Genomic DNA, 24,293 nt, shown 5'->3' with positions numbered 1-24,293 from the left:
GGGTGGGGTCCTGCCAGCCTGGCCAGGGGGAGGGGACATGGGCGGTTGGCCGGCCTGCCTGCTGGTCGAACTCCTGGTCGAGGGGACAATGTGCATATTAGCCTTTTGTTATATAGGATGTACACTGAGTGGCCAGATTATTATGCGTTCAGAGATCACCATAATCTGGCCACTCTGTATATTTTATGGATGCCAGAGAGGAAGGGAGAGGGAGAGAGAAACATCAATGAGGAGAATCATGGATCGGCTGCCTCCTGCACGCCCTCTACTGGGGATGGAGAGCTCACAACCCGGGCATGTGCCCTGAGCGGGAATTGAACCCGTGACCTCCTGGTTCCTAGGTCGACGCTCAACCACAGGGCCACGCCGGCAAGGCAGACATTGAATTATGTTGCTGATTTTGCCTCACACGAAATTGTCTCAGCCACTCACGTCTTGGAAGTGCACCAGCCCCGACATGAAGGATGGACGGACGGGGAGACCTGGGTCCTGGTACGCCAGCCTCTCTCTCCAGGGCTGTGTGCCCATGAGCAAGTCCCTCCGCCTCTCGGTACCTCCGTCCCCTCATTTCATTTATTTACTTTTATTTTTGGTGAATCCTCGCCCGAGGATATTTCTCCCATTGATTGTTTAGAGAGAGTGGAAGGGAGAGGGAGAGACGGAGAGAAACATCGATGGGTTTGCCTCCTGCACGTGCCCCAACCAGGGCTGGGGAACCGGCGACCCGGGCATGTGCCCTTGACCGGAATCGAACCCGGGACCCTTCAGCCCGCAGGCCGACGCTCTAGCCACTGAGCCACACTGGCCGGGGCCGCATGTTCTTACTGGGTTGGGAGACCCGGGCATGTGCCCTTGACCGGAATCGAACCTGGGACCCTTCAGCCCGCAGGCCGACGCTCTAGCCACTGAGCCACACGGGCCGGGGCCGCATGTCCTTATTGGGTTGGGAGACACGGGCCTCCCTGTCCCATGAAGCCGTCCCAGAATTCCAGGTGCTGGCTCAATGCCAAGGGGTCCTGGTCCCAACGCCAGGTCGTGGGACCCGCAAAGCCTGTATGTCCACTGGGGTGGGTTCATGCCCCCCTCAGTGTCCCCCTCGCCCCCCGGCACCATCTCACTGATACAGACGATGAGCGTCTCCCCGGAAGCAGCTCACGCCTCGCCCCGCTGAGTTAAGACGCCCCACACTGCGCGGCACAGGGCACCATGGCTTTTATTCGCTTGTTCCTGGAGGAGGAAGGGGCCCACAGGCTCAGAGGGGCCCCTGGTCCCGGGGTGCGGGGGCCGGTGGGGGTCCAGGACGCCAGAGAGGACCTCACGCCGATGCGAGGGCGGGCAGCACCTTCCCCGAGCACTGGCCAAAGCCCACACGGTAGCCGTCCCCCTGGCAGTGGCCTGGAACAGAGGGGACACCGGTCGGCGGCGGCCACCGGGGCCACGGGGACCGCAGCCCGGGCAGCCGCAGCGACGGCTGTCACGGAGCTGGCCCCGCTGGGGGGACAGATGGGCCTTTTTCATGGGAGAACAGCCTGGCGCAGCCGCAGGGGCCCTGGAGGTGGGACTCTGTGCCCCACCCCCGCCCCCGCCCCACGGACCCTCAGAAACACCCCAAGGGCCTGCACGGCTTTCTGCGTGGGTTTGGGGTTTAGCCCGAAGCGAGAGGCCTGGGTTCAAAGCCGGGCTTCCCCACCGACCGGCCCCGTGACCTTGGCCACCCCACCAACACTCAGTTTCCTCATCTGTGAAATGGGTTCAGGGAGCAAGCCCAGCAAGGCAGGACCGTGGCAAAGATGAGATGGATGCACAGGAAACTGAGCTCGGCCCCCTCACCTGGAGACGGGAGTCACAGCCCTCGTCTCTCAGGCACACGAGGATCCGATGAAATGCCCACGTGTAGCCGCCCCCCCCCCCCAGCACATGCTCGCCCACAGTGTAGATGCCTCACAAGCGTTAGTGGCATTCATTGAATCCCATGCGCACCCCCCACAAGGATATTTTGAGGGGAAGGCAGAGAGGAGGGTCCGGCACGTTTAGACAAGTGTTAGAGGAGAGAAGGCTGCCAGGCAATGAGAGAGCACAAAGGAGGGGACATCTGAGCTGGGCGTTGACGGGTGTGTAGGAGTTTGCGGTGGAAGGGCATGCCAGGCGGAGGGAACAACATGTGCAAAGGCACAGACTGCGTCTGCTTCCTGAATGCAGACGGCCATGACATCCTCTCGCTCCGCCCCCCTACTCAGTCCCCACCGCCCCCTCCCCCGTCTCGCAGACACCCTGCTCCGCCAAGTCCAGATCGCCGGCGACCTGGGCGACCTGACATTATGTTATCGCTCTGCGCAGGGAGCTGGGGACAGAGCAGGGCCGCATCCGGGGCCTTTGTGGTCCGACGGGGATCCCTTGGTACCCAAGGCTGGGATGAGGGACAGAGTGAGCAGACACTGGGGATGCTGGAGGGGGGCCGAGTCAGACAGACGACTGCCCAGCCGACGGGACAGCGCACGCAGGCAGGGAGACGCGGGCAGGGGGCAGGGAGACGCGGGCAGGGGGGCAGGGAGACGCGGGCAGGGGGCAGGGAGACGCGGGCAGGGGGCAGGGAGACGCGGGCAGGGGGCAGGGAGACGCGGGCAGGGGGCAGGGAGACGCGGGCAGGGGGCAGGGAGACGCGGGCAGGGGGCAGGGAGACGCGGGCAGGGGGCAGGGAGACGCGGGCAGGGGGCAGGGAGACGCGGGCAGGGGGCAGGGAGACGCGGGCAGGGGGCAGGGAGACGCGGGCAGGGGGCAGGGAGACGCGGGCAGGGGGCAGGGAGACGCGGGCAGGGGGACAGGGAGACGCGGGCAGGGGGTAGGGAGACGCGGGCAGGGGGCAGGGAGATGCGGGCAGGGGGCAGGGAGACACGGGCAGGGGGACAGGGAGACGCGGGCAGGGGGTAGGGAGACGCGGCCGGGGCCCGCCGCCCTCACCCGTGATGATGACTTCGTCCCCGTCCTGCAGGAACCGCCGGGTGTTGCCGTAGCCCAGGTCGATGGCCTGCGTGCCGCGCCAGGACAGCTCCAACATGGAGCCAAAGCTTTCGCGCTCCTGCGAACAGAAAAGGGAGGCGAGTGTCAGGGCCTCGCGGGCGTGGCTCCGTGGTCCAGCTTCGACCTAGGAACCAGGAGGTCAGGGTTCGATTCCCGGTCAGGGCACAGGCCCAAGTTGCGGGCTCGATCCCCAGTAGGGGGCGTGCAGGAGGCAGCTGACCCGTGATTCTCTCTCCTCATTGATGTTCCCACCTCTCTCCCTCTCCCTTCCTCTCTGACATCAATAGAAATATATTCTTAAGAAAAGAAAGAAGAAAAATAAAGTGTCCCAGGGACCCAGCTCTGGGTGACCCTGTCGGCTAGGTCACAGATAAGGCCTGGGGGCCTCGGGCAGGGGCGGGCGATCCGGGGCCCCCTAAGACCCTGCCTCGGTGGAACCACACGGGAACGCCCTCGGGCAATGCCAGGCCCCGCCCCCCACTGGGGACAAGAGGCTGCAGTGGGGACCTGGCAGGAAGGGACTGGCACATGCAGCCCTCTTCCCCCAAGGCACCATCTCTGGGTTCCGAGACCCTGCCCTGGGCTGACAGTGGCACAGGGGGGCGGGGTGTGTGTGGGGGGCCACAGCAGCCGGGCCACCCCCTCCTGGGAGCACGCAGTGTGGGACGGTGACCCCCCACAGGCTGCTCCCCCACTCGCCCCACGCGGACAGGCACGGCCTCGCACTCCCACGCCCGCCTCTTTCCCTCTGAATTTGAAATTATTAATATTTTTAATTTATTTTTTAATTTCGGAGAGGAAGGGAGAGGGAGAGAGTGAGAGAAACATCCAGGATGAGAGAGAATTACGGATTGGCTGCCTCCTGCACGCCCCCCACTGGGGATGGAGCCTGCAACCCGGGCATGTGCCCTGAGTGGGAATTGAACCCTGACCTCCTGGTTCATAGGTCGAGGCTCAACCACTGAGCCACACCGGCCGGGCCCTCTCGCTCTGAGTTTGGAAAGGAAGCCCCTCCCCCTCCCAGACGTGGAGGAAGCCGAGTAGGACAGAGGCGTCCGCACACCCGCCTGGGGGTGAGCCGGGGCCCTCGGGGCTGCGTGGGGAGCAGGGAGAGGGGGTGGGGGGCTGGATCTGCATGAGGGGGGGTACTCACCGGCCCGCTGATGGTCCCGGAAGCCAGCAGGTCCCCGGGCCGCAGGTTGCAGCCGTTGACAGAGTGGTGAGTGAGCTGCTGCAGCATCGTCCAGTACATGTACTGCGGGCGAGGGCAGGGTGGGCACGGGCGCACACGGCCGGGGCGCACGGCGGCCCCCCCACTTCCTCCTGACCCCCCCCCGGTTTCCCCCGGGTCCCCCTGCTTCCTCCTGGGCTTTCCGGCTTCCCCCCGGCCCTCCACCAGCCCCCTACTTCCCCCAGGCCCCCCAGATTCCTCCAGACCCCCCAGCTTCCCCCGGCTTCCTCCGGGCCCGCCCCCCGGCTTTCCCCGGGCCCCCCGGTTTCCCCCGGGACCCCCTGCTTCCTCCCAGGCTTCCCGGCTTCCCCCCGGCCCTACACCAGCCCCTTGCTTCCCCCAGGCCCCCCAGATTCCTCCAGACACCCCAGATTCCCCTGGGCCCCCGGCTTCCTCCTGGCCCCAGGCTTCCCCCTGGCTTCCTCCCAGGCCCCCAGCTTCCTCCCAGGCCCCCCAGATTCCCCCAGGGCCCCCCAGGCCCCCCCCCCGGCTTCCCCCTAACCCCCCCAACCTCTGGCTCCCCCCCCCGCCTGCTCAGAGCCCCAACGTGCAGCCCGCACATCTGTCCCTGAGGACACTCTGCCCCTCGAATGCCCCCGAGCCCAGGTGGACAAGGTGCCCATCAGGGCAGAGGCCGCTCCTGAGCAAAGACCCCAAGGTCCTTCTCCCACCAGGGGCCTCGGAACGAGGGGCCTGCAGGGAGGTCAGGCTGGGGGGGGGGAGGCGGAAAGGGGAGAGGGGCCGGGACCATGTGCCCCCAACACAGGCTCAGGTGCAGGGCCCGCCCATGCCTCCCCACGCCCACAGTGTCTGAGATCTGCCACCCACAGAGCCACCGGTCTAGGCAGAGGACACCTCAGAAACAGACTCTTGCCCAGCCGGTGTGGCTCAGTGGTTGGGCATCGACTTATGAACCAGGAGGTCAGGGTTCGATTCCCGGTCAGGGCACATGCCTGGGTTGTGGGCTCAATCCCCAGTGGGGAGCGTGCAGGAGGCAGCCGATCCGTGATTCTCTCTCATCATGGATGTTTCTCTCTCTCTCCCTTCCTCTCTGAAATCAATTAAAAAATACATTAAAAAAAAAAAAAAAAGAAGTTCAGCCCTAGCCGGTTTGGCTCAGTAGATGGAGCGTCAGCCTGTGGACCCAAGGGTCCTGGGTTCAATTCCGGTCAAGGGCACGGGCCTTGGTTGCAGGCTCCCGGCTCTGGTCCGGGTCACGTTGGAGGCAACCCATCGATGTGTCTGTCTCCCCCTCTCCCTTCCACTCTCCCTAACAATCAATGAGAAAAATATCCTCGGGTGAGGATTAAAAAAATAATAATCCATAATAATAAAAGCATAATATGCTAATTAGACCGGACGGCCAGATGACCTTCCGGACGTCCTTCCGGATGACCTGGACAAAGCTGGGGCTGCGAGGGGCGAGCCCCTTGCATGAATTTCGTGCACCGGGCCTCTAGTTAATTAAGAAATTTCTAAAAAAAGAAGTTCACCTAAAAATTAAAAAAAAGTCACTTGGACCCATCCAGCCCCTAGTTCAGTGGTCAGCAAACTCATTAGTCAAGAGAGCGGCAAGCCACAGCTCGTGAGCCGCAGTTTGCCGACCGCTGCCCTAACCGGACAAAAGCCGGGTCTAGACACTCCCAGGAACAGGTGTGGTTTCCCGGGAAAATCCCTGGCCTCCCTCGGAAGGGCGTCGTGACCCAGGGCCCGCTCCTTGGGGCCCACAGGCAACCCGCCAGCATCTCCCCACATGGACACTGCTCCCTGGTTCCCGTCCGAGGGAACGGCTCCCCTGGTCCCTCACGTTCATCCGTCCGTCTGTCAGCGGCTGGCCCAGCGCCCACGCTTACCTTAAAATTGGACTTGCAGATGGGAACTGCCTGGATCATGCCCTCTCCTGCGGGAGAGACGGGGAACATGGACAGAGAGACTCACTTCTGTCCATCCAGACGGAAGAAAAAACACACAAAACAAAAAACCGCCTCGCAGAGTGAACTTTGTGGCCTAAGCTGCCCACCGTCCAACGTGACTTTTGCCTGACGAGTCCCGGAAAGAATCTGCGGCCCTGGCCGGGGGCTCAGTTGGTTCCAGTCTTGTCCCGACCCGCCGAGGAGGCGGGTTCGACTCCCGGCCAGGGCACACACAGGGATCAACCAGTGCCCGGCCGGCGTGGCTCCGTGGCTGAGCATCGACCTAGGAACCAGGAGGTCGCGGTTCGATTCCCGGTCAAGGGCACAGGCCCGGGTTGCAGGCTCCATCCCCGGTGTGGGGCGTGCAGGAGGCAGGCGATCCATGACTGTCTCTCATCATTGATGTTTCTCTCTCTCTCCTTCTCCCTTCCTCTCTGAAATCAATTAAAATATACACTGAGTGGCCAGATTATTATGATCTCTGAACGCATAATAATCTGGCCACTCAGTGTGTGTGTGTGTGTGTGTGTGTGTGTGTGTGTGTGTATGTGTATAAATATATATATATTAGAGGCCCGGTGCATGAATTTGTGCATGGGTGGGTTCCGGCCAGCCTGGCCAGGGGGTGGGGACATGGCTGGTTGGCCGGCCTGCCTGCTGGTCGAATTCCTGGTCGAGGGGACCATTTGCATATTAGCCTTTTATTCTATAGGACATACACTGAGTGGCCAGGTTATTATGCGTTCAGAGATCATCATCATCTGGCCACTCGGTGTATTTTCAAAAAGGAAAAGAGCCGAAACCGGTTTGGCTTAGTGGATAGAGCATTGGCCTGCGGACTGAAGGGTCCCAGGTTCGATTCCGGTCAAGGGCATGTACCTTGGTTGCGGTCACATCCCCAGTAGGGGGTGTGCAGGAGGCAGCTGATCAATGTTTCTAACTCTCTCTCCCTCTCCCTCTCTGTAAAAAATCAATAAAATATATTTTAAAAAAAAGGAAAATAAAAAGAACCCACGTGTCTCTAAGGCTGCAGCAGGAGATGCTCCCTCCCCCCCCTCCCCCCCCAGCTCAGGAGCCCTCTGGGCACTGGTGTTCGGGCACGTGAGCACCCTGAGCCCCCGGCCACACCCTCCATCCCCAGGATGGCACCTTTCAGGGCGACAGACAGCTTGATGTCGAACGTGTAGGGCTGGTCATGGCAGAGATACGGCAGCGGCTTGGGGTCCTGCGAGGGCAGAGCACGGCAGAGGGTCAGTGGCGGGGGGAGGGGGGTGGGCGTGGGGAGCTCAGCGGAGGACAGGGGGTAGAGGGGCAGCTCCCCAGGGACCCAGCACCGGGTCCCTGATCCGTGAGAAGTGAGGGGGGGCGTCCCATGAGCCAGACTCCAGGGAATGAGACCAAGGGAGGGGCAGGTCAGGGTGCAGAGGCCAAAGCAGGGGCGCCCCCAGACAGGCAGGGAGGGGCCCGGCCTGCGTGGCTCCATGGCTGAGCAGTCGTCAACCTATGAACCTGGAGGTCATGGTTCGATTCCCAGTCAGGGCACATGCAGGAGGCAGCCGATCCACGATTCTCTCTCATCATTGATGTTTCTCTCTCTCTCTCCCTCTCCCTTCCTCTCTGAAAACAATTAAGAATATATTTAGCCCTGACCGGTTTGGCTCAATGGATAGAGCGTCAGCCTGCGGACTGAAGGGTCCCAGGTTCGATTCCGGTCAAGGGCATGTACCTTGGTTGCGGGCTCATCCCCAGTAGGAGGTGTGCAAGAGGCAGCTGATCGATGTTTCTCTCTCATCGATGTTTCTAACTCTCTCTCCCTCTCCCTTCCTCTCTGTAAAATATCAATAAAATATATATTTTAAAAAAGAATATATATATTTTTAAAAAGAACTCTAGCTGATGTGGCTCAGTGGATAGAGCGTCAGCCTGCAGACTGAAAGGTCCGGGTTCAATTCCAGTCTAGGGCACATGCCAAGGTTGTGGGCTCGATCCCCAGTAGGGGGCGTGCAGAAGGCAGCCGAGCCAGGATTCTCTCTCATCATGGATGTTTCTCTCTCTCTCCCCCTCTCCCTTCCTCTCTGAAGTCAATAAAAAAATATACATATTAAAAATAAAACAAAGGAAAAACGTTGAGTAAATAGCGGTTCGGAAGTGGCGAGCGTCCGGCAGGTTGAGGCCAGGCGGTGACTGGGAAGGGCTGGTGTAGAGGGCGGGGTCTGGGTGCCAGGGCGCAGAGGGGGGTGGGGGGTGGGGTGGGGCTGGAGCAGGTGAGATTCAGAGGCCGGTGTGGGGGCCGGAGTCCCGTGGCCACATGACAGGACTGGGGACGGAGGGAACCTGGGCCAGGTCACCCGGCAAGGAGGCCAAGGAGGGCGAGCGTCTAGGAAGAGCTGGGGTCTGCCAGGCCGGCACCCTGAGGAGGGCTGGGGGCCAGGGCGCTGGGGGAGGCCACGCGGGGATGGGGTGGGGGCCGCGGCCGCACTGGGACAGGCCGAGGCGTGAGGGTGAGACAGGCCTGAGGGTGAGATGAGGCCTGAACATCAGCTCCAGGACCAGCTCCAGCCTGCATTCTACCATGCGGCCCCCAGGGGGCGCTGTTGCACAGCGCATCCCCAGCCGCCTGGTGCGTGGTGAGTGGTGCAACCCGGTGGGTGGCCCTGGCAGGGACTCCTTGTCCTGCCAAGTACCAGCTCCCTGGCCTCCGAGGGCGGTTCTGAAGGTTACAACACGGTGTGTTTTTCCCCAAAAAAACTGTGCAGGGGGCGGGGAGAGCACCGGGCGGAGTGACTGGCGCCTGCCTGGCGGTCCCCAGCCTCGGGGCAGAGGGGCCGGGGTGCGGGGCTCACCTGCTCCGGGTTGGGCACCACAAAGGGCATGAGGGCGTCCATGGGCACGACCCACGGGGAGATGGTGGTTGCGAAACTCTTGCCCAGGAACGGCCCGAGCGGCACGTACTCCCACCTCTGAATGTCTCGGGCTGCGGGAGGAGGAGGGCCGGGCAGGGCTTACCAGGCTGCCCGGGACCTCGGCCCCAGGCTCCCTCCTCCCCCAACCAAGGAGCAGAGGTGCCCAGCACAGCCGCCCCCCAACTAGGCCCCAACCAGGCTGCCCAGGACCCGGGGGCATCGGCCTCGGATGCCTAGGACAGAGAGGTGCTTTGGGGTCCCTGTGCCAGGATGACCCGGCAGGTGGGAGGGTCCCCAGTGAAGGGGCTGATGCTCCCAGGCACCATCTCCCTCCCGCATGCGCAACCCCCTTCCCACCCCCTCCCCACCCCCAAGCTGGGCTGGGACACTGAAGCTCAGCAACTAACTGAGACCTCTCTGTGCCTCAGTGCCTCATCTGTAAAATGGGAATGATAACACCGCCAGTGGGCCCAGCTGGTGTGGCTCAGTGGTGGAGCGTCGACCTATGAACCAGGAGGTCAGGGTTCGATTCCCGGTCAGGGCACATGCCCGGGTAGCGGGCTCCATCCCCAGTGGGGGGCGTGCAGGAGGCCACCAATCCGATTCTCTCTCATCATGGATGTCTCTCTCTCCCTCTCCCTTCCTCTCTCTGAAATCAGTAATAAAATATATTAAAAATATCACCAAGCCCTAGCCAGTTTGGTTCAGTGGATAGAGCGTCGGCCTGTGAACTGAAAGGTCCTGGGTTTAATTCTGGTCAAGAACACATGCCCGGGTTGTGGGCTCGATCCCTAGTGTGGGGCAGCCGATCGATGATTCTCTCTCATCATGGATGTCTCTCTCTCTCTCTCCCTCTCTCTGGCATCAATAAAAACATATTAAGAAGAAATATCGCCAGGAGGCATTCAGGCGGCCACACACAGTGCTCAGACCTGTTAGCTGTGACGTCAGCCCAGTCCCCGAGCCACGGAGGGGACCGCCGGGGCTCCGAGTGGAGAAGTCTGTGTGGGACCCACGCCCACACCCTGGGCTTCCCGGAGCCAGCACCGGACCCAGGGAACCAGCGGGGCCGCTGGGAAAACCCCCCGGACTCCGCCTCCACCCAGAGCGCCCCGCGCCCCCCACTCACCGCTCCAGTCATTCATCAGGACCATCCCGAAAATGTGCTCGTGGGCCTTGGCGATGGGGATCGGCTCTCCCAGTCGGTTCCCGGGGCCTACGAAGAAAGCCTGCCCGCGGGGGAGTGGGTTAGGATCTGGGGCTCACCAGGCGCCGCCCCAGGTCCCGCGCCTGGAGGGCGAAGGTCAGGCCTGTCCGAGGCCCCGAATGCCCAGTTTCTGACAGGAGCGGAAGTAGGATATGGGGGCCAGCTAGAACCGTGAGGAACAGCGATCACGCTCGGTTAACCGCGATTGTGCTGTTCCGGTTAGAGAAGGGCCTTCTAGCCTGGCTGGGAGTTGCAGTGGGACCTGGGAGCTCACCTGGAGGTGCAGGCCATGCTCCCCACCCAGGAGCTGCCTGTTACCATGGAAACATAACAACTTTGCTACAGACACCAGGGCCCCCACCCCTTTGAAGACCCTCAGCCTTTGCATACCCACAGGCCTTTGCAAACCCCCAGCCCTTTGCATACCCAGAGGCCTTTGCATGTCACCAGCCCTTTGCATACCCACAGGCCTTTGCAAACCCCCAGCCCTTTGCATACCCACAGGCCTTTGCATGTCACCAGCCCTTTGCATACCCACAGTCCTTTGCAAACCCGCAGCCCTTTTCATACCCACAGGCCTTTGCAAACCCCCAGCCCTCTGCATACACACAGACCTTTGCAAACCCACAGGCATTTGCAAACTCCCAGTCCTTTGCATACCCCCAGCCTTTGCATACCCACAGGCCTTTGCAAACCCCCAGCCCTCTGCATACACACAGACCTTTGCATACCCACAGGCATTTGCAAACTCCCAGTCCTTTGCATACCCCCAGCCTTTGCATACCCACAGGCCTTTGCAAACCCCCAGCCCCTTGCATACCCACAGGCCTTTGCAAACCCCCAGCCTGCCTTGCCTGTGCACTGCCCATCTGGCACCTACTTTCCATGTCATCTCTGTCCTTCTCCCCAGTATAACCAGCCGACTATGGGGGGGGTGGGGCAGAGCAGATGCTTGTGGGTGACCTGTTGTTCCCCACGCTGCCAGCGGGATTGGAATCAGCGCTCACAGACGATGCCACCCTGTCTCTGCCGCATCGGCTCAGGGAGGGGCAGGCGGCCGGACCCCTCGGTTGTCTGGTTATATTTCTAAGCCGTGTGCTGCTCCTGGGGGACCCATGGCTGCCTCGGGGAGCTGGGGCACTGCAGCCCATGACCCTTCTGATCAGCCCTGAACGCCAAGCACAGCAGCGCCTGGTCCTGCCCTGCCGCACCCACAGCTCTGCTTTTCAGGACCCGGCGGTTACGTGAGGCTGGTGGGAGCGGAGGGAATCAGCCCCGGCAGGTGTGGCTCAGTGGATAGAGCGTCGGCCTGTGGACTGAAGGGTCTGGGGTTCGATTCCGGTCAAAGGCACGTATCTGGGCTGCAGACTCGATCCCAGGTCCTGGTCGGGCACATGCTGGAGGCAACCAATCGATGTGTGCCGCTCACATCGATGTTTCTTTCTCTGTGTCTCTTCCCCCGCCCTTCCACTCTCTCTAAAAGTCAATGGACCCCGGCCGGCATGGCTCAGTGGTTGAGCGTTGACCTATGAACCAGGAGGTCACGGTTCAATTCCCGGCCAAGGGCACATGCCAGGGTGGCAGGCTCGAGCCCCAGTGGGGGGCGTGCAGGAGGCAGCTGATCTGTGATTCTCTCTCATCATTGATGTTTCTATCTCTCCCTCTCCCTTCCTCTCTGACATCAGTAAAAAAATATATATTTTAAAAATCAATGGAAAAAATATCCTCAGGTGAGGATTCACAAAAAAAAAAAAAAAAAGGAAAGAAAGAAAAATGGATATTCGTGCAAAATCAAAAGGCTGCCTCCAAAACGCAGCCAAGCCCTAGCTGGTGTGGCTCAGTGGATAGAGCGTCAGCCTGTGGACTGAAGGGTCCCAGGTTCGATTCCGGTCAAGGGCATGTGCCTGTGTTGCAGGCTCGATCCCCAGTAGGGGGCGTGCGGGAGGCAGCCAGGCAATGATTCACTCTCATCATTGATGTTTCTGTTTCTCTCCCTCTCCCTTTCTCTATAAAATAAATAAAAATATTTAAAATAAATGCAGCCAAGAGCCTGATGGGGCGGACCACCCCTCTCCCCAGCCCATCACCCACCGTCTTGGAGAGAAAAACACCCCCAACACAAAGACCAGGACCCAGAACACCCAGGCGTCCCTGGGGGCAAACTGGGACGATGCCTGTCACCAGCACAGAATCAGCGATTGGCATTTGCAAAAACAAACAAGCAAAAAACGAAGTCCTATTTGCTCTGTGAGGAGTGTTGACACACTGCGGACTTTTAACAAATCCGGCTGACAGCGGATCTTACTGCCAGCCGCCAAGACCAGGGGCCCACGCAGGCGAAAGCCCTGCCCGCCTCGTCCTCCGTTCAACCGGGGAGAAGGCCCGCCCCCAACCTGGGCTCGGTGGGTCTGGGCTGGGAGACCTGCTCTGGGGTCCACATGCTAGGGCAGCAGGAGGCAGCGGGTCGGCTGAGAGGGCCTTGCAGGGCCTGGGGCACCCCCTGGGCAGTGCCCACGTTTCCTTGTCTGGACAGAGTCGAAATAGACCAGAGGGCAGGACAGGACAGACAGGGAGCTCCTGCTGCCTCCAGCCCACCTTGATTTCCACCGCCACAGCCCTGGGAGGGTGGGGGGTGAGGGGGGGCCCACACCCCTTCTCCTCCACCTGCCGAGAGTGGACACCAGAGCTTCCCCAGGCCTCTCCTAAACCATGGGCGTTGCTATGAAAAGTCCCTCCGTGCCCTGACCAGTGTGGCTCAGTGGATAGAGCGTCAGCCTGCGGACCAAAGGGTCCCGGGTTCGATTCGGGTCAAGGGCACGTACTTGCTTGCAGGCTCCTCCCTGGCCTGGGCCCTGGTCGGAGGGCAACCCATCGATGTCTCTCTCTCACATCGATGTTTCTCTCTGTCTCTCCCTCTCCCTTCCACTCTCCCTACAAATCAATGGAAAAAATATCCTCGGGTGAGGATGAACAACACCAACAAAATTAATTAATTAAAAAATAAAAATTAGCCCTGGCTGGTGTGGTTCAGTGGATAGAGCGTCGGCCTGCGGACTGAAGGGCCCTGGGTTTGATTCCCGGTCAAGGACACATGCCCGGGGTTGCGGGCTCGATCCCCAGTGTGAGGCGTGCGTGAGGCAGCTGATCCATGATTCTTTCTCATCATGGATGTTTCTCTTTCTCTCTCCCCCTCTCCCTTACTCTCTGAAATTAATAAAAAATATATTTAAAGATAAAATAAAATAAAAAAATAAAAATTAATAAAAAAAGAAAAGTCCCTCCCTGAGCCGGTCTGCACCCCCCGCCTGGTCCAGGCCCCCCCACCTGACATCCAGCCATTGCATTTTTTGTTTGTTTTGTTACTCCTCACCCAAGCGTATTTTCTCCATTGATTTTTAGGGTGAGTGGGATGGAGGAAGGAAGGGGGCGAGGGGGGAGAGAGAGAGAGAGAGGGAGAGAAACATCGATGTGAGAGAGACACATTGATTGGTTGCCTCCTGCATGTGCCCCGACCGGGACTGGGGATTGAACTAGCAACCCAGGTACGTGCGTGCCCTTGACCTGGAATTGAAACCTAAACCCTTCGGTGCTGGAACCGACGCTCCGACCACTGACCCACACCGGCCGGGCTGCCATCACGGTTATGGAGAGCCCATGCCGACGCCACGCTGAGACGCTGAGACCCCGAGACCCCGCACACGCTTACCATTTCCAACTCGAGGTCCAAGAGTTTGCTGGGGCCGTACACGGGAGGCTTCGCTGCAACAACACGGGGACAGGGGGCTGCCGTGAGGGCCAGGCCCGGGAACACGCGTGGGGACACAGAGCCGCGCGGGCAGGGCCTGAGACCGCGGGGCACTCACAGTCATCCGGTCTCATCTGTCCCATGGGCCTGCGGATCGGCGTGCCGGACACCACGATGGAGGAGGTGCGGCCGTGGTAACCCACGGGTAAGTGCAGCCTGGCGAAGGAAGACAAAGGATGCAGGTGTCGGTGCTGTCACGTGTTGCAGAAAACATGTCACCGTTCTTTAAAAAAAATTTTTTTTTAAATACTAGAGGCCCGGTGCATGAAGATTCGTGCAAAAATAGGTCTTCCTTCCCCTGGCTGCTGGCACCGCCTTTGCTCTGACCGGAGCCACCTTTCCGCCTTCCCACACTGCCCAGAGGCCCGGAGCGGCTGGGGGCGGGGCGCCTGCATATGCAAATCAACCCGCCAGCTTCGTTGGGTTAATTTGCATACTAGCTCCTGATTGGCTGGTGGGCGTCACGAAGGTACGGTCAATTAGCATGGTACTCTTTTATTAGTGTAGATATTGTTGCTTTCAGAGAGGAAAGGAGAGGGAGAGAGAGAGAAACATGGATGATGAAAGTCATTGACTGGCAGCCTCCTGCATGCCCCCTAGTGGGGATCGGGTGAGGATGAACAAAACAAACAAAACTAAGAGATGAAGGGACTGCTCCCTGATCCCACAGCGGGTCCAGGGAGGAGCTGAGAAGACCAGACGCTGAGACCATTGTTTCCAGAAGGGGTGACCTGTGATCATCATCACGGTTGGTTTTTCCTTCAACTGGTTTTCGGACCCCAGAGGGACTCGGCAGCTCCCGGGACCGCATGCCGCTGGGAGTGGGAGGACAGACGGACTCGGAACCCGTCACACTCTGGCCTGGGACCTACCAATTGGGCATCAAGGCGTTGTCCTTGCCCCGGAACATGATCCCGACGTTCGAAGCGTGCTGCCGCGAGGAGTAGAAGTCCGTGTAGTCACCTGCGGAGGGAAGTCGCGGGAGAGAGAGCCCATCGGGGGACCCGGATGCCTCGGGACGGAGAAGGGACATGCCAAGGTCGGGGTGACAGGGACAAGTGGAGGAAACAGGAGAGCCAGCTTCCTCGGCACCCCGTTCCGAGGGGCGGCAGGCGGGGGGCACCCACCCATGACATTTGCACCAATGCTCAGCACAAAACGGACACAGATGAGCCTCCCTAAAAAAATCATTTCAGCCCGGCCGGAGTGGCTCAGTGGTTGAGCACTGACCTAGGAACCAGGAGGTCAGGGTTCGATTCCCGGTCAGGGCACATGCCCGGGTTGCAGGCTCGATCCATGAATCTCTCTCATCATGAATGTTTCTATTTCTCTCTCCCTCTCCCTCTCCCTTCCTCTCTGAGATCAATAAGAATATCTATTTTAAAAATGCAATCAATAAAAATGTATTTAAACAATAAAAAAATAAAACATTATGTCAGAACTCCCCACGGAGAAACAAATAATACACAAGAACTCGAGCCTTCGACACGGCCCGAGTCGGTGATGGGGGGGAGGGGGTCCCAGCCCCAGAGCCCCTCCCACCGGGAAGCAGGGGGCAGCCACGCTGGCCCAGGAGGCCGCCCCGAGCACGGACTCACCTATGGCAGCTGGCAGGTGCATGGTGGCGAGAGCCTGGGGGACGAACGCACTGAAACAGAGCCGGGGGTTTCGGGGTCAAGCGCGCGGCGAGGCGAGGTGCCCGCTCGGGTGGGGTGGCCACCCGCAGGCTCAGCCCGGCCCCTCCCAGCACCCTGTGCCTGATGCCCCGTGGCTGTCTCCAGGCCCGACTGGACCAGGGAGGGTCCGCCCACTGAAGCTCGATGCCTCCTGTCTGGCTCCAGGTCCCAATCTAGGAATCGAGCTAAATCCCTCCACCCTGGAAACCGGGCAGGGACACGATTGGCCCGGCCGGTGTGGCTCCGTGGTTGAGCGTCGATCTGTGAACCAGGAGGTCAGGGTTCGATTCCCGGTCAAGGGCACATGCCCGGGTTGCGGGCTGGATCCCTAGTAGGGGGCGTGCGGGAGGCAGCCGATCCATGATTCTCTCTCCTCATGGATGTTGCTTTTTTTGGTTTGTTTCTTTTTTCTCTCTTATTTTTTACTTTTTCCCCATTGATGTTTTTATCCCTCTCTTCTTCTCCCTTCTTCTCTCTGAAATCAATAAAAAATTATTTTAAAAAAACAACAAAACTTAGCCCTGGCCGGCGTGGCTCAGTGGATAGAGCGTTGGCCTGTGAACTGATAGGTCCCGGGTTCGATTCCCCGTCAAGGGCACAGGCCCGGGTTGCGGGCTCCATCCCCAGTGTGGAGTGTGCAGGAGGCAGCCGATCCATGATTCTCATCATGGATGTGTCTATCTCTCTTTCCTTCTTCCTTCCTCTCTGAAATCAATAAAAATATATTTTTAAAAAACCCACAAATGTATTAAAAAAAAACAAAACCTTTTTAAAAAAATATATTTTATTGATTTTTTACAGAGAGGAAGGGAGAGGGATAGAGTTAGAAACATCGATCAGCTGCCTCCTGCACACCTCCTACTGGGGATGTGCCCGCAACCAAGGCACCTGCCCTTGACCGGAATCGAACCCGGGACCCTTCAGTCCGCAGGCCGACGCTCTATCCACTGAGCCACACCGGCCAGGGCCAAACCTTTTTTTTAAAAAAGGACCGGATGATGCTGATGACGCAGGAAGAGGGCCTGTGGCACAGGGGTGGTTCCGTCCCCGCGGCCCGGGGCCCTGCCACGGACGTGCAGACTGGGCAGGGGCTACGTGAGGCCAGGGCAGCCGTGCGGTGACTTTGAATCTCCGAATGATCCCGGCTGTCACGTCACGTCACCATCACGCTCCCCTCCCGCCCCCCAGCGTCCTCGCGCTCGCTCCTCACCGCTTCCGCAGCTCCGCGTCGTCCCGGAGCCGGGCCTGGCCGGCCGACAGCAGGCTCTGCAGGGAGGCGCGCGCCTCCTTCCAGGCGGCGTGGCCCAGGGCCATGAAGTTGTTGAGAGTTGGCTGAAACGGGGAGAGAGGGGGTCACGCGTGGGACCGTGCCGGGCGCTGCCCCTCCTGCCCCCAGGAGAGGCCGGCCTGCCCTCCAGGGCCCCGTCACTCCTCTCCTGGCCTGGCAACGTCCGGGACGCTCGCTCTTAGCTCTGTCGCCTGGGCATCAAGGTGGGGAACGGGGTCAGCCCCCCTGATCGGACTCAGCCCCTCACGGACTTGCACGCACAGCGGGCAGAGCCAGGAGCTGCTGTCTGGACGCTGCTGGTGCCGCTCGGCCTGGCCCTCGGTGGGAGGTGTCTGTGTGGACACTCCAGTCCGCGGGTTATCAGTCTATGCCCACCCCCTTCACGTAAGGCAAGAGAAGATTCCTGCCCGGCTGGCGTGGCTCAGTGGTTGAGCGTTGACCTATGAACCCAGAAGTCACGGTTTGATGCCCAGCCTGGGGACATGCCCGGGTGGTGGGCTCGATCCCCAGTAGGGGGTGTGGAGGAGGCAGCCCATCCATGATTCTCTCTCATCATTGGTGTTCTATCTCTCTCTCCCTCTCCCTTCCTCTCTGAAATCAATAATTTTACACACACACACACACACACACACACATATATATATATATATATATATATATACACATACACACACACACACACAGTATATTAAAGCCATAGTCGGTTTGGCTAAGTGGATAGAGCATCAGCCTGCAGACTAAAGGGTCCTGGGTTCAATTCCCAGTCAAGGCCACATGCCTGGGTTTTAGGCTCTATCCCCAGTAGGGGGCGTGCCGATCCATGATTCTCTCTCATCACTGATGTTTCTCGCTTTCCCTCTCCCTTCCTCTCTAAAATCAATAAAAATATACACTGAGTGGCCAGATTATTATGATCTCTGAAGGCATAATCATCTGGCCACTCAGTGTCTATCCTATAGAATAAAAGGCTAATATGCAAATTGTCCCCTCGGCCGGGAGTTCGACCAGCAGGCAGGCCAGCCAACCGCCCGTGTCCCCTCCCCCTGGCCAGGCTGGCCGGACCCCACCAATGTACGAATTCATGCACCGGGCCTCTAGTATATATATAGACACACACTGAGTGGCCAGATTATTATGCGTTCAGAGATCATCATCATCTGGCCGCTTAGTGTATATATATTTTTTAAAAGCACCAGACCTTCTTTAGGGGAGTGAAGTCACATCCCACAGGTGTGTACACTGCAGGCTGCCAACACAGAGGGCCGTGGGCCCAGCTGTCCCCCCGCCCCGCCCCCTTCCCCCCTTCCCCTCCTCCCCTCGGGGCTGTAGCTCGGGCTCTGCAGGGCCACTGGGATGGAGGACAAGCCCTGCCGCCATGTCCTACCTGAACAAAGACATCCTGGTGTTTGGAGAGGATGGGCCCGGTGAAGAGGTGCTTAATGGCGCTGAGGTCCAGGATCTGGTCGCCGATGGCCACGCCGATCCGCGATCTTGGCTGGGGGGAAGGCGGCTCGGTCAGCGCAGGGCAAAGCCTCAGCCGAGCTCGGCTCAGCGGCCCAGAATGTCTGTCTGTTTAAGAACCCAAGGTCCCGCCCTGGCCGGTTTGGCTCAGTGGATAGAGCGTCGGCCTGCGGACTGCAGGGTCCCGGGTTGGATTCCGGCCAAGGGCATATGCCTGGGTTGCGGGCTCGATCCCCAGTAGGGGGCGTGCAGGAGGCAGCTGATGGATGTTTCTCTCTCATCGATGTTTCTAACTCTCTATCCCTCTCTAAAATCAATAAAAATGTATTAAAAAAAAAAAAGAGAGAGCCCAAGGTCCCCCTGTAGGGTCCTTAGCACTGAACCCCAGCTCCCTGTGCCCCCCAAGGGGCTGACATGGCTGCAGTGACAGCTTTCAGTGAGGCCCAAAGGCGCCCTGGAATCTTCTGGAAGGCCAGAGATCAAGCCCCCACCCCAGCACTCTTCAGGGGGCGGTGGGAAGGGGCCATCTCCCCCACATGCCCCTCGTGGCTGTCCCTGTACATTCCCCCAGGAACCAGCGGGGGCGGGGGCTGGGGGGAGCCTCGGGCCAGTGGCTGGATTGGTTGGAGCGTCATCCCGTACACCAAGCACGTCACACTCAGAGGCGAACCCAGGCCAGGTAAACAAGGTTTGCGTGGATGTGGCCGCAAAAAAACTAAAGCTTCCGTTTTCATAGAAACGTAGGTTTGTTTCGATGGAGACGTGCTGAACACCAAGGGCTGAGATAAACGAGTGACCATTCACATGAATAATAGAACGTTTTACTTATTTAATTTATTTATTATTTTTAAAAATATATACTTCTTTATTGATTTCAGAGAGGAAGGAAGAGGGAGAGAGAGAAGCATCAATGATGAGAGAGAATCATGGATCGGCTGCCTCCTGCACGCCCCATACTGGGGATCGAGCCCACAACCCAGGCATGGGCCCGTGACTGGAATCGAACCCGGGACCCTTCAGTCCGCAGGCCGACGCTCTATCCACTGAGCCACACTGGCTTGGGCAAATAATAAAACATTTTAATAAAAATCATTATTTTTTTCTTGAATATTAACTCACCAGACACTGAGTCATTGCACAAATGAATAAGTGTCACGCAAATATACCTATTTTTCTTCTTCTCTGAAAGCGAGATATTTCCTGTTGCGCACACCAAGCCAGTCCAAGACGAAGGACGTGGTCATCGGCTGCTAGAACGTTCGCTGCCGGTATCAGTGGGGAGAGATGGTGCGCCTGCGCGTAAGGCGTGTGAGGGACGTGAATGCAACTCGATGACAGTCATCAGTCATTAGCGAATGCTGTAGCTCGTTATTAATAATTATGCACAACAGGATATTGTAAAAATTAAGTTACTAAATTTTTATTAGAACGTTTCTTATGTACCGTTATATTGGCTGGGCCGCAAAAATATTCATTGTGGGCCGCATGCGCCCTGTGGGCCACGAGTTTGACATGCTTGCTGTACACCAAAAGGTTGTGGGTTCGATCCATGGGAATCAACCTATCCATGTCTTTTCTCTCATATCTATGTGTCTCTCACTCCCTTTTCCTTCCTCTCCAAAATCAATAAAAGCAGCCCTGACTGGTGTGGCTCAGTGGATAGAGCCCAGGCCTGCGGACCAAAGAGTCCCGGGTTCGATTCTGGTCAAGGGCACCTATCTTGGTTGCAGGCTCCTCCCTGGTTGGGGCAGGTGCAGGAGGTAACCCATCGATGTGTCTCTCTCACATTGATATTTCTCTCTGTCTGTCTGTCTCTCTCTCTTCCACTCTCTCCACAAATCAATGGGAAAATATCCTCAGGTGAGGATTAACTGAACACACACAAGAAAACAAAAACCACAAAATCAATAAAAGCAGATCCTCGGATGAATATTAAAAAAATAAAAACAGCCCCAACCGGTTTGGCTCAGTGGATAGAGCATCGGCCTGCGAACTCAATGGTCCCAGTTTATTTTTTTTTTAAATATATTTTTATTGATTCCAGAGAGGAAGGGGAGAGAGATAGAAATATCAATGATGAGAACCATTGATTGGCTGCCTCCTGCACTCCCCCTACTGGGGATGGAGCCTGCAACCCAGTGTGTGCCCTAGGCCAGAATTGAACCTGGGACCTTTCAGTCCGCAGGCTTACATTCTACCCACTGAGCCACACCAGCTATGGCTGTTAATGGTCCCAGTTTCGATTCCAGTTGGGGACATGTACCTTGGTGGCGGGCACATCCCCAGTGGGGGGTGTGCAGGAGGCAGCTGATGGATGTTTCTCTCTCATCGATGTTTCTAACTATCCCTCTCCCTTCCTCTCTAAAAAAAAATCAATAAAATATATTTTAAAAAAATAAAAAATAAAATAAATAAAAACAAACAGCCCAGTCGGCGTGGCTCAGTGGTTGAGCGTCTACCTAGGAACCAGGAGGTCAGGGTTCGATTCCTGGTCACGGCACATGCCCGGGTTGCGGGCTCCATCCACAGTGTGGGGTGTGCAGGAGGCAGCTGATCCGTGATTCTCTCTCATCATGGATGTTTTTTTTTTCTCTCTCTCTCCCTTCCTCCCTGAAATCAATAAAAACATATTAAAAAAAAAACCACACAGCCGAGGGGGAGGGATCTGAAGGCCAGTGGCTGCCCCCAAGGGCGTTCATTCCAGAAAAAGCCCATCGGAGCACCCCACCTGCCTCTGGCCACACGTTCCCACCTCACTGAGGGTGCTCCCCAAAACAGTGAGGGCAGGACCCCCGAGGACAAATACCAGCAGCCTCCCAGCCGCCGGGGTGCTCACGGGGTTAAGGTTTAAGTTGCCCCCCCACTTTGTACCTGCAACCTCTGGCCAGGCCTGGCAGGTGCGAGGCCACAGGAGGCCACTGGCTGCAGGGTGGCCCCGAGGCACCCCCCTTGGGGCCAAAAGTCACCGTGGGGGGAGGGGCCCATGTGGCACACGCTTCCTGGGCACCCTGGGGTGCAGGCCGGTTCTGGGGTCCTGCGGTTTTCCTTGAAAGCTGGGAGTAGACGTCTAGGCAACATGACCACCCAGAGCCCCAAAGGAATGGGGTCCCCGTCCCCCCCACCCCCGGGGGCCGGTTCACCCCCGTTTGCTGATGAGCCCGTCTTCACGGGTTAACTTCTCCCTAAGTCAGGCCACACCGGTGACTTCCAACCGGCGTGTCGTGTCGCAAGAATGTTCAACCGGCATGTCGCAAGGTTGGAAGGTCGCTGGGCTGGCCACACGCAGGGAAAGTGGGGTTCGTGGCCCCAAAGGGCGTCGGAGGGACCCCAGCCCCGCGGCCTGTCAGCCCCGGACGACACGGGGCGTCCGCGTCCCGGGGACCCAGCGTCCCGCCGGCCTGGGGGCGCGACAGCCGAGGGAAGGGGCGTCCCCGATGCCCGCGGGGTGCCAGGGACACGCCGGCTCGGCGGGGGACCCCCGTTTGCATTTCGTTCTCGCACGCAAACCTGCAGAGGCACCGGGGACCCGCGCGCGCACACGACCCGCTCCTCCGGTGCAAAGCGGCCCGGCCCCCCGGGGCTCCCGGGGCTCCTCGGGGTCCCCCGGGGCTCCTCGGGGCGTGCAGACGGCGCGGGGAGGCCCGAGCGGAAGGGGAGGGGTCCCGGGGGAGGGGTCCCAGGTGAGGGGTCGCCCGCCCTCGCCCTCGGCTCACGTTGGCTGCGGTGGAGAAGACGCCGTAGGGCAGGTTCTGGATGGGGAAGTCCGAGTCCGGGGCCACCGACACGAACGACATGCTGACGAGATGGGAGCCGCGAGCGGGACTCCCGACTGGGCCCGGCGGTCCGTCAGCCGGGAGCGCTCCTGCGGACCCGCCTCCCCGACGTGACGGACAGCCCTCCGGTGACCACGCCCCCATAAAAAAGCTCCGTCCAACTGGTCACGCTTCCCGCCAGCCCCGCCCCTCTGGCCACGCCCCTCATCAATCCGGTCCCCGTCCGCGTCCCCGCTGACCACGCCTCACGGGAAGCCCCGCCCCATTTGCCCCCGGTACTCCCGCCCCCTCTGAGCACGCCCCCGGAAGCCCCGCCCCATTGACCACGCTCCCGGAAGCCCCGCCCGCTGACCACGCCTCCCGGAAAAAGACCCGCTGACCACGCCTCTCGGCAGCCCCTTCTCCCCCGACCACGCCCCCACCAGCCCCGCCCCGAAGGCCACGCCTCTCGCAGCTCCGTCCCCGCTGACCACGCCTCCCGGAAGCCCCGTCCAATTTGCCCCCCGGTACTCCCGCCCCCTCAAACCACGCCTTCCGGAAAGCCCCGCCCACGGACTGCACCTCCCATAAAAGCCCCGCCCCGCTGGCCACGCCTTCTCGTTAAAAGCCCCGCCCCATGGACCCTGCCATCCTCCCGCAGGCTATGGACTTGTTCAGTCTGCACAGGCCCTGGCCCTCCCCCTTGAAGGCAGCAATGTTTCATTCTGTGAGCAGCTTGGTCAACACCGGGTACAGACAGATGCCCCATGAATGCTTCAGGGATTAACACAAAACTACTGACGAAGAGCAACCGGTCCCTAGCTGATGAGGCCCACTCTATGCGGGGCTCGGGGACCCCGCAGCACAGCAGCGTGGGGGGCGTATTCACTGAGCCTGTGTGAGCCATGGCGGGCCAGGGGCTCCCGCTGAACACACACAGGTTAATGGGAGCCTAGATGATCAAGCCGTGCAGGGAGAAGACCAAAAGCTTTGGGGAGAAGCGGGTGTGTGTGTGGGTGGGGGGGAGGGGTGTGGCCATAAGATGATTGAAGGGGAAGGAAGATTTCATCGTTTTAAAATAGATTTGCCAAACCCTCTAATTACATAGAGTGTCTGAAAATGCCAAAACCGTTCCATTTGAAAATAAAAACCATTGGAAGTCACTTGCAAATACACTCGATTTCCTTTTCTCCTTTTTGGGGTGGGGATTTGTTGAACATGCCCATTACAATGATAAAAATAAAAAAAGATTGCCTATCATCCCACAAACCTCCATTCTTCACATTTTTCCCGTTACTTGTTCATTCCCCTTGTGTTTTTTAAAAATATATATTTTTTATTGATTTCAGAGAGGAAGGGAGCAACATCAAGGATGAGAAAGAATCATTGATCAGCTGCCTCCTGCACAACCCCTACTGGGGATCGAGCCCGCAACCTGGGCAAGTGCCCTGACCAGCATCGAACCCGGGACCCTTCAGTCCACAGGCTGACGCTCTAGCCACTGCGGCAAACCGGCTCCGGCTGTTCATTCCCTTCACATGCACAGCATTTCCCCATCTTTGTGAACTTCACGGAGGGCCATTTTTCAGTCTGGGCCTCCATTTTTCTCCTGAACACGTGTCCCCGGGGCCAAATAGGCTTCATTCCTCTCATTCTCACCGGCTTGAAGAGGCTGCGATGCTTTGGATCAGGTGTCCTCAAACTACGGCCCGCGGGCCACATGCGGGTGTTTTTGCTGTCTTGTTTTTTTACTTCAAAATAAGATATGTGCAGTGTGCATAGGAATTTGTTCATAGTTTTTTTTAAACTATAGTCCGGCCCTCCAACAGTCTGAGGGACAGGGAACTGGCCCCCCGTTTAAAAAGTTTGAGGACCCCTGCTGGATGATAACAGAGCAGTGGATGGAGATCTTTGTGGTGACTTACTGTTGGCGGGATCTGCGACATAATTTTGAATGTAAGCTGTGAGAGTAGGCAGCCCTTGATTTCTCTCTATTTTTTTATTGATTTCAGAGGAAGGGAGAGGGAGAGAGAGAGAAA

At 58.8% G+C, this 24,293-nt stretch overlaps 1 protein-coding gene across 1 annotated transcript; it reads right to left on the bottom strand.

Moving 5' to 3' along the window:
- Window positions 1-1,203: 1,203 nt before the first annotated feature.
- On the bottom strand, window positions 1,204-22,390 carry FAH (fumarylacetoacetate hydrolase). Its single transcript, XM_079764116.1, has 14 exons — window positions 22,216-22,390; window positions 18,426-18,536; window positions 16,964-17,085; window positions 15,676-15,725; window positions 14,950-15,040; window positions 14,136-14,233; window positions 13,979-14,031; window positions 10,195-10,294; window positions 9,006-9,136; window positions 7,312-7,387; window positions 6,103-6,149; window positions 4,172-4,273; window positions 2,959-3,076; window positions 1,204-1,395 (listed from the first exon to the last, which is right to left on the bottom strand). Exons 1-14 carry the CDS (start codon window positions 22,294-22,296, stop codon window positions 1,316-1,318), a joined length of 1,260 nt encoding a protein of 419 aa, XP_079620242.1. The 5' UTR covers window positions 22,297-22,390; the 3' UTR covers window positions 1,204-1,315.
- Window positions 22,391-24,293: the final 1,903 nt, after the last annotated feature.

The sequence above is a fragment of the Cnephaeus nilssonii genome, assembly GCF_951640355.1.
Source record: "Cnephaeus nilssonii genome assembly, chromosome: 24".
Classification (NCBI taxonomy): Eukaryota; Metazoa; Chordata; class Mammalia; order Chiroptera; family Vespertilionidae; genus Cnephaeus; species Cnephaeus nilssonii.
This window is presented reverse-complemented; position numbering and strand designations above follow the sequence as displayed.

Bases quoted from the DNA above. Each gene is read 5' to 3' on its own strand.
- FAH (XM_079764116.1), bottom strand. From the start codon at position 22,296: ATGTCGTTCGTGTCGGTGGCCCCGGACTCGGACTTCCCCATCCAGAAC. The intron at 17,086-18,425 runs GTAGGACATGGC...TCCCCGTTTCAG, and splicing joins ACCAGGATGTCTTTGTTCAG to CCAACTCTCAACAACTTCAT. The intron at 14,234-14,949 runs GTAGGTCCCAGG...TTCCTTCGCCAG, and splicing joins AACGCCTTGATGCCCAATTG to GCTGCACTTACCCGTGGGTT.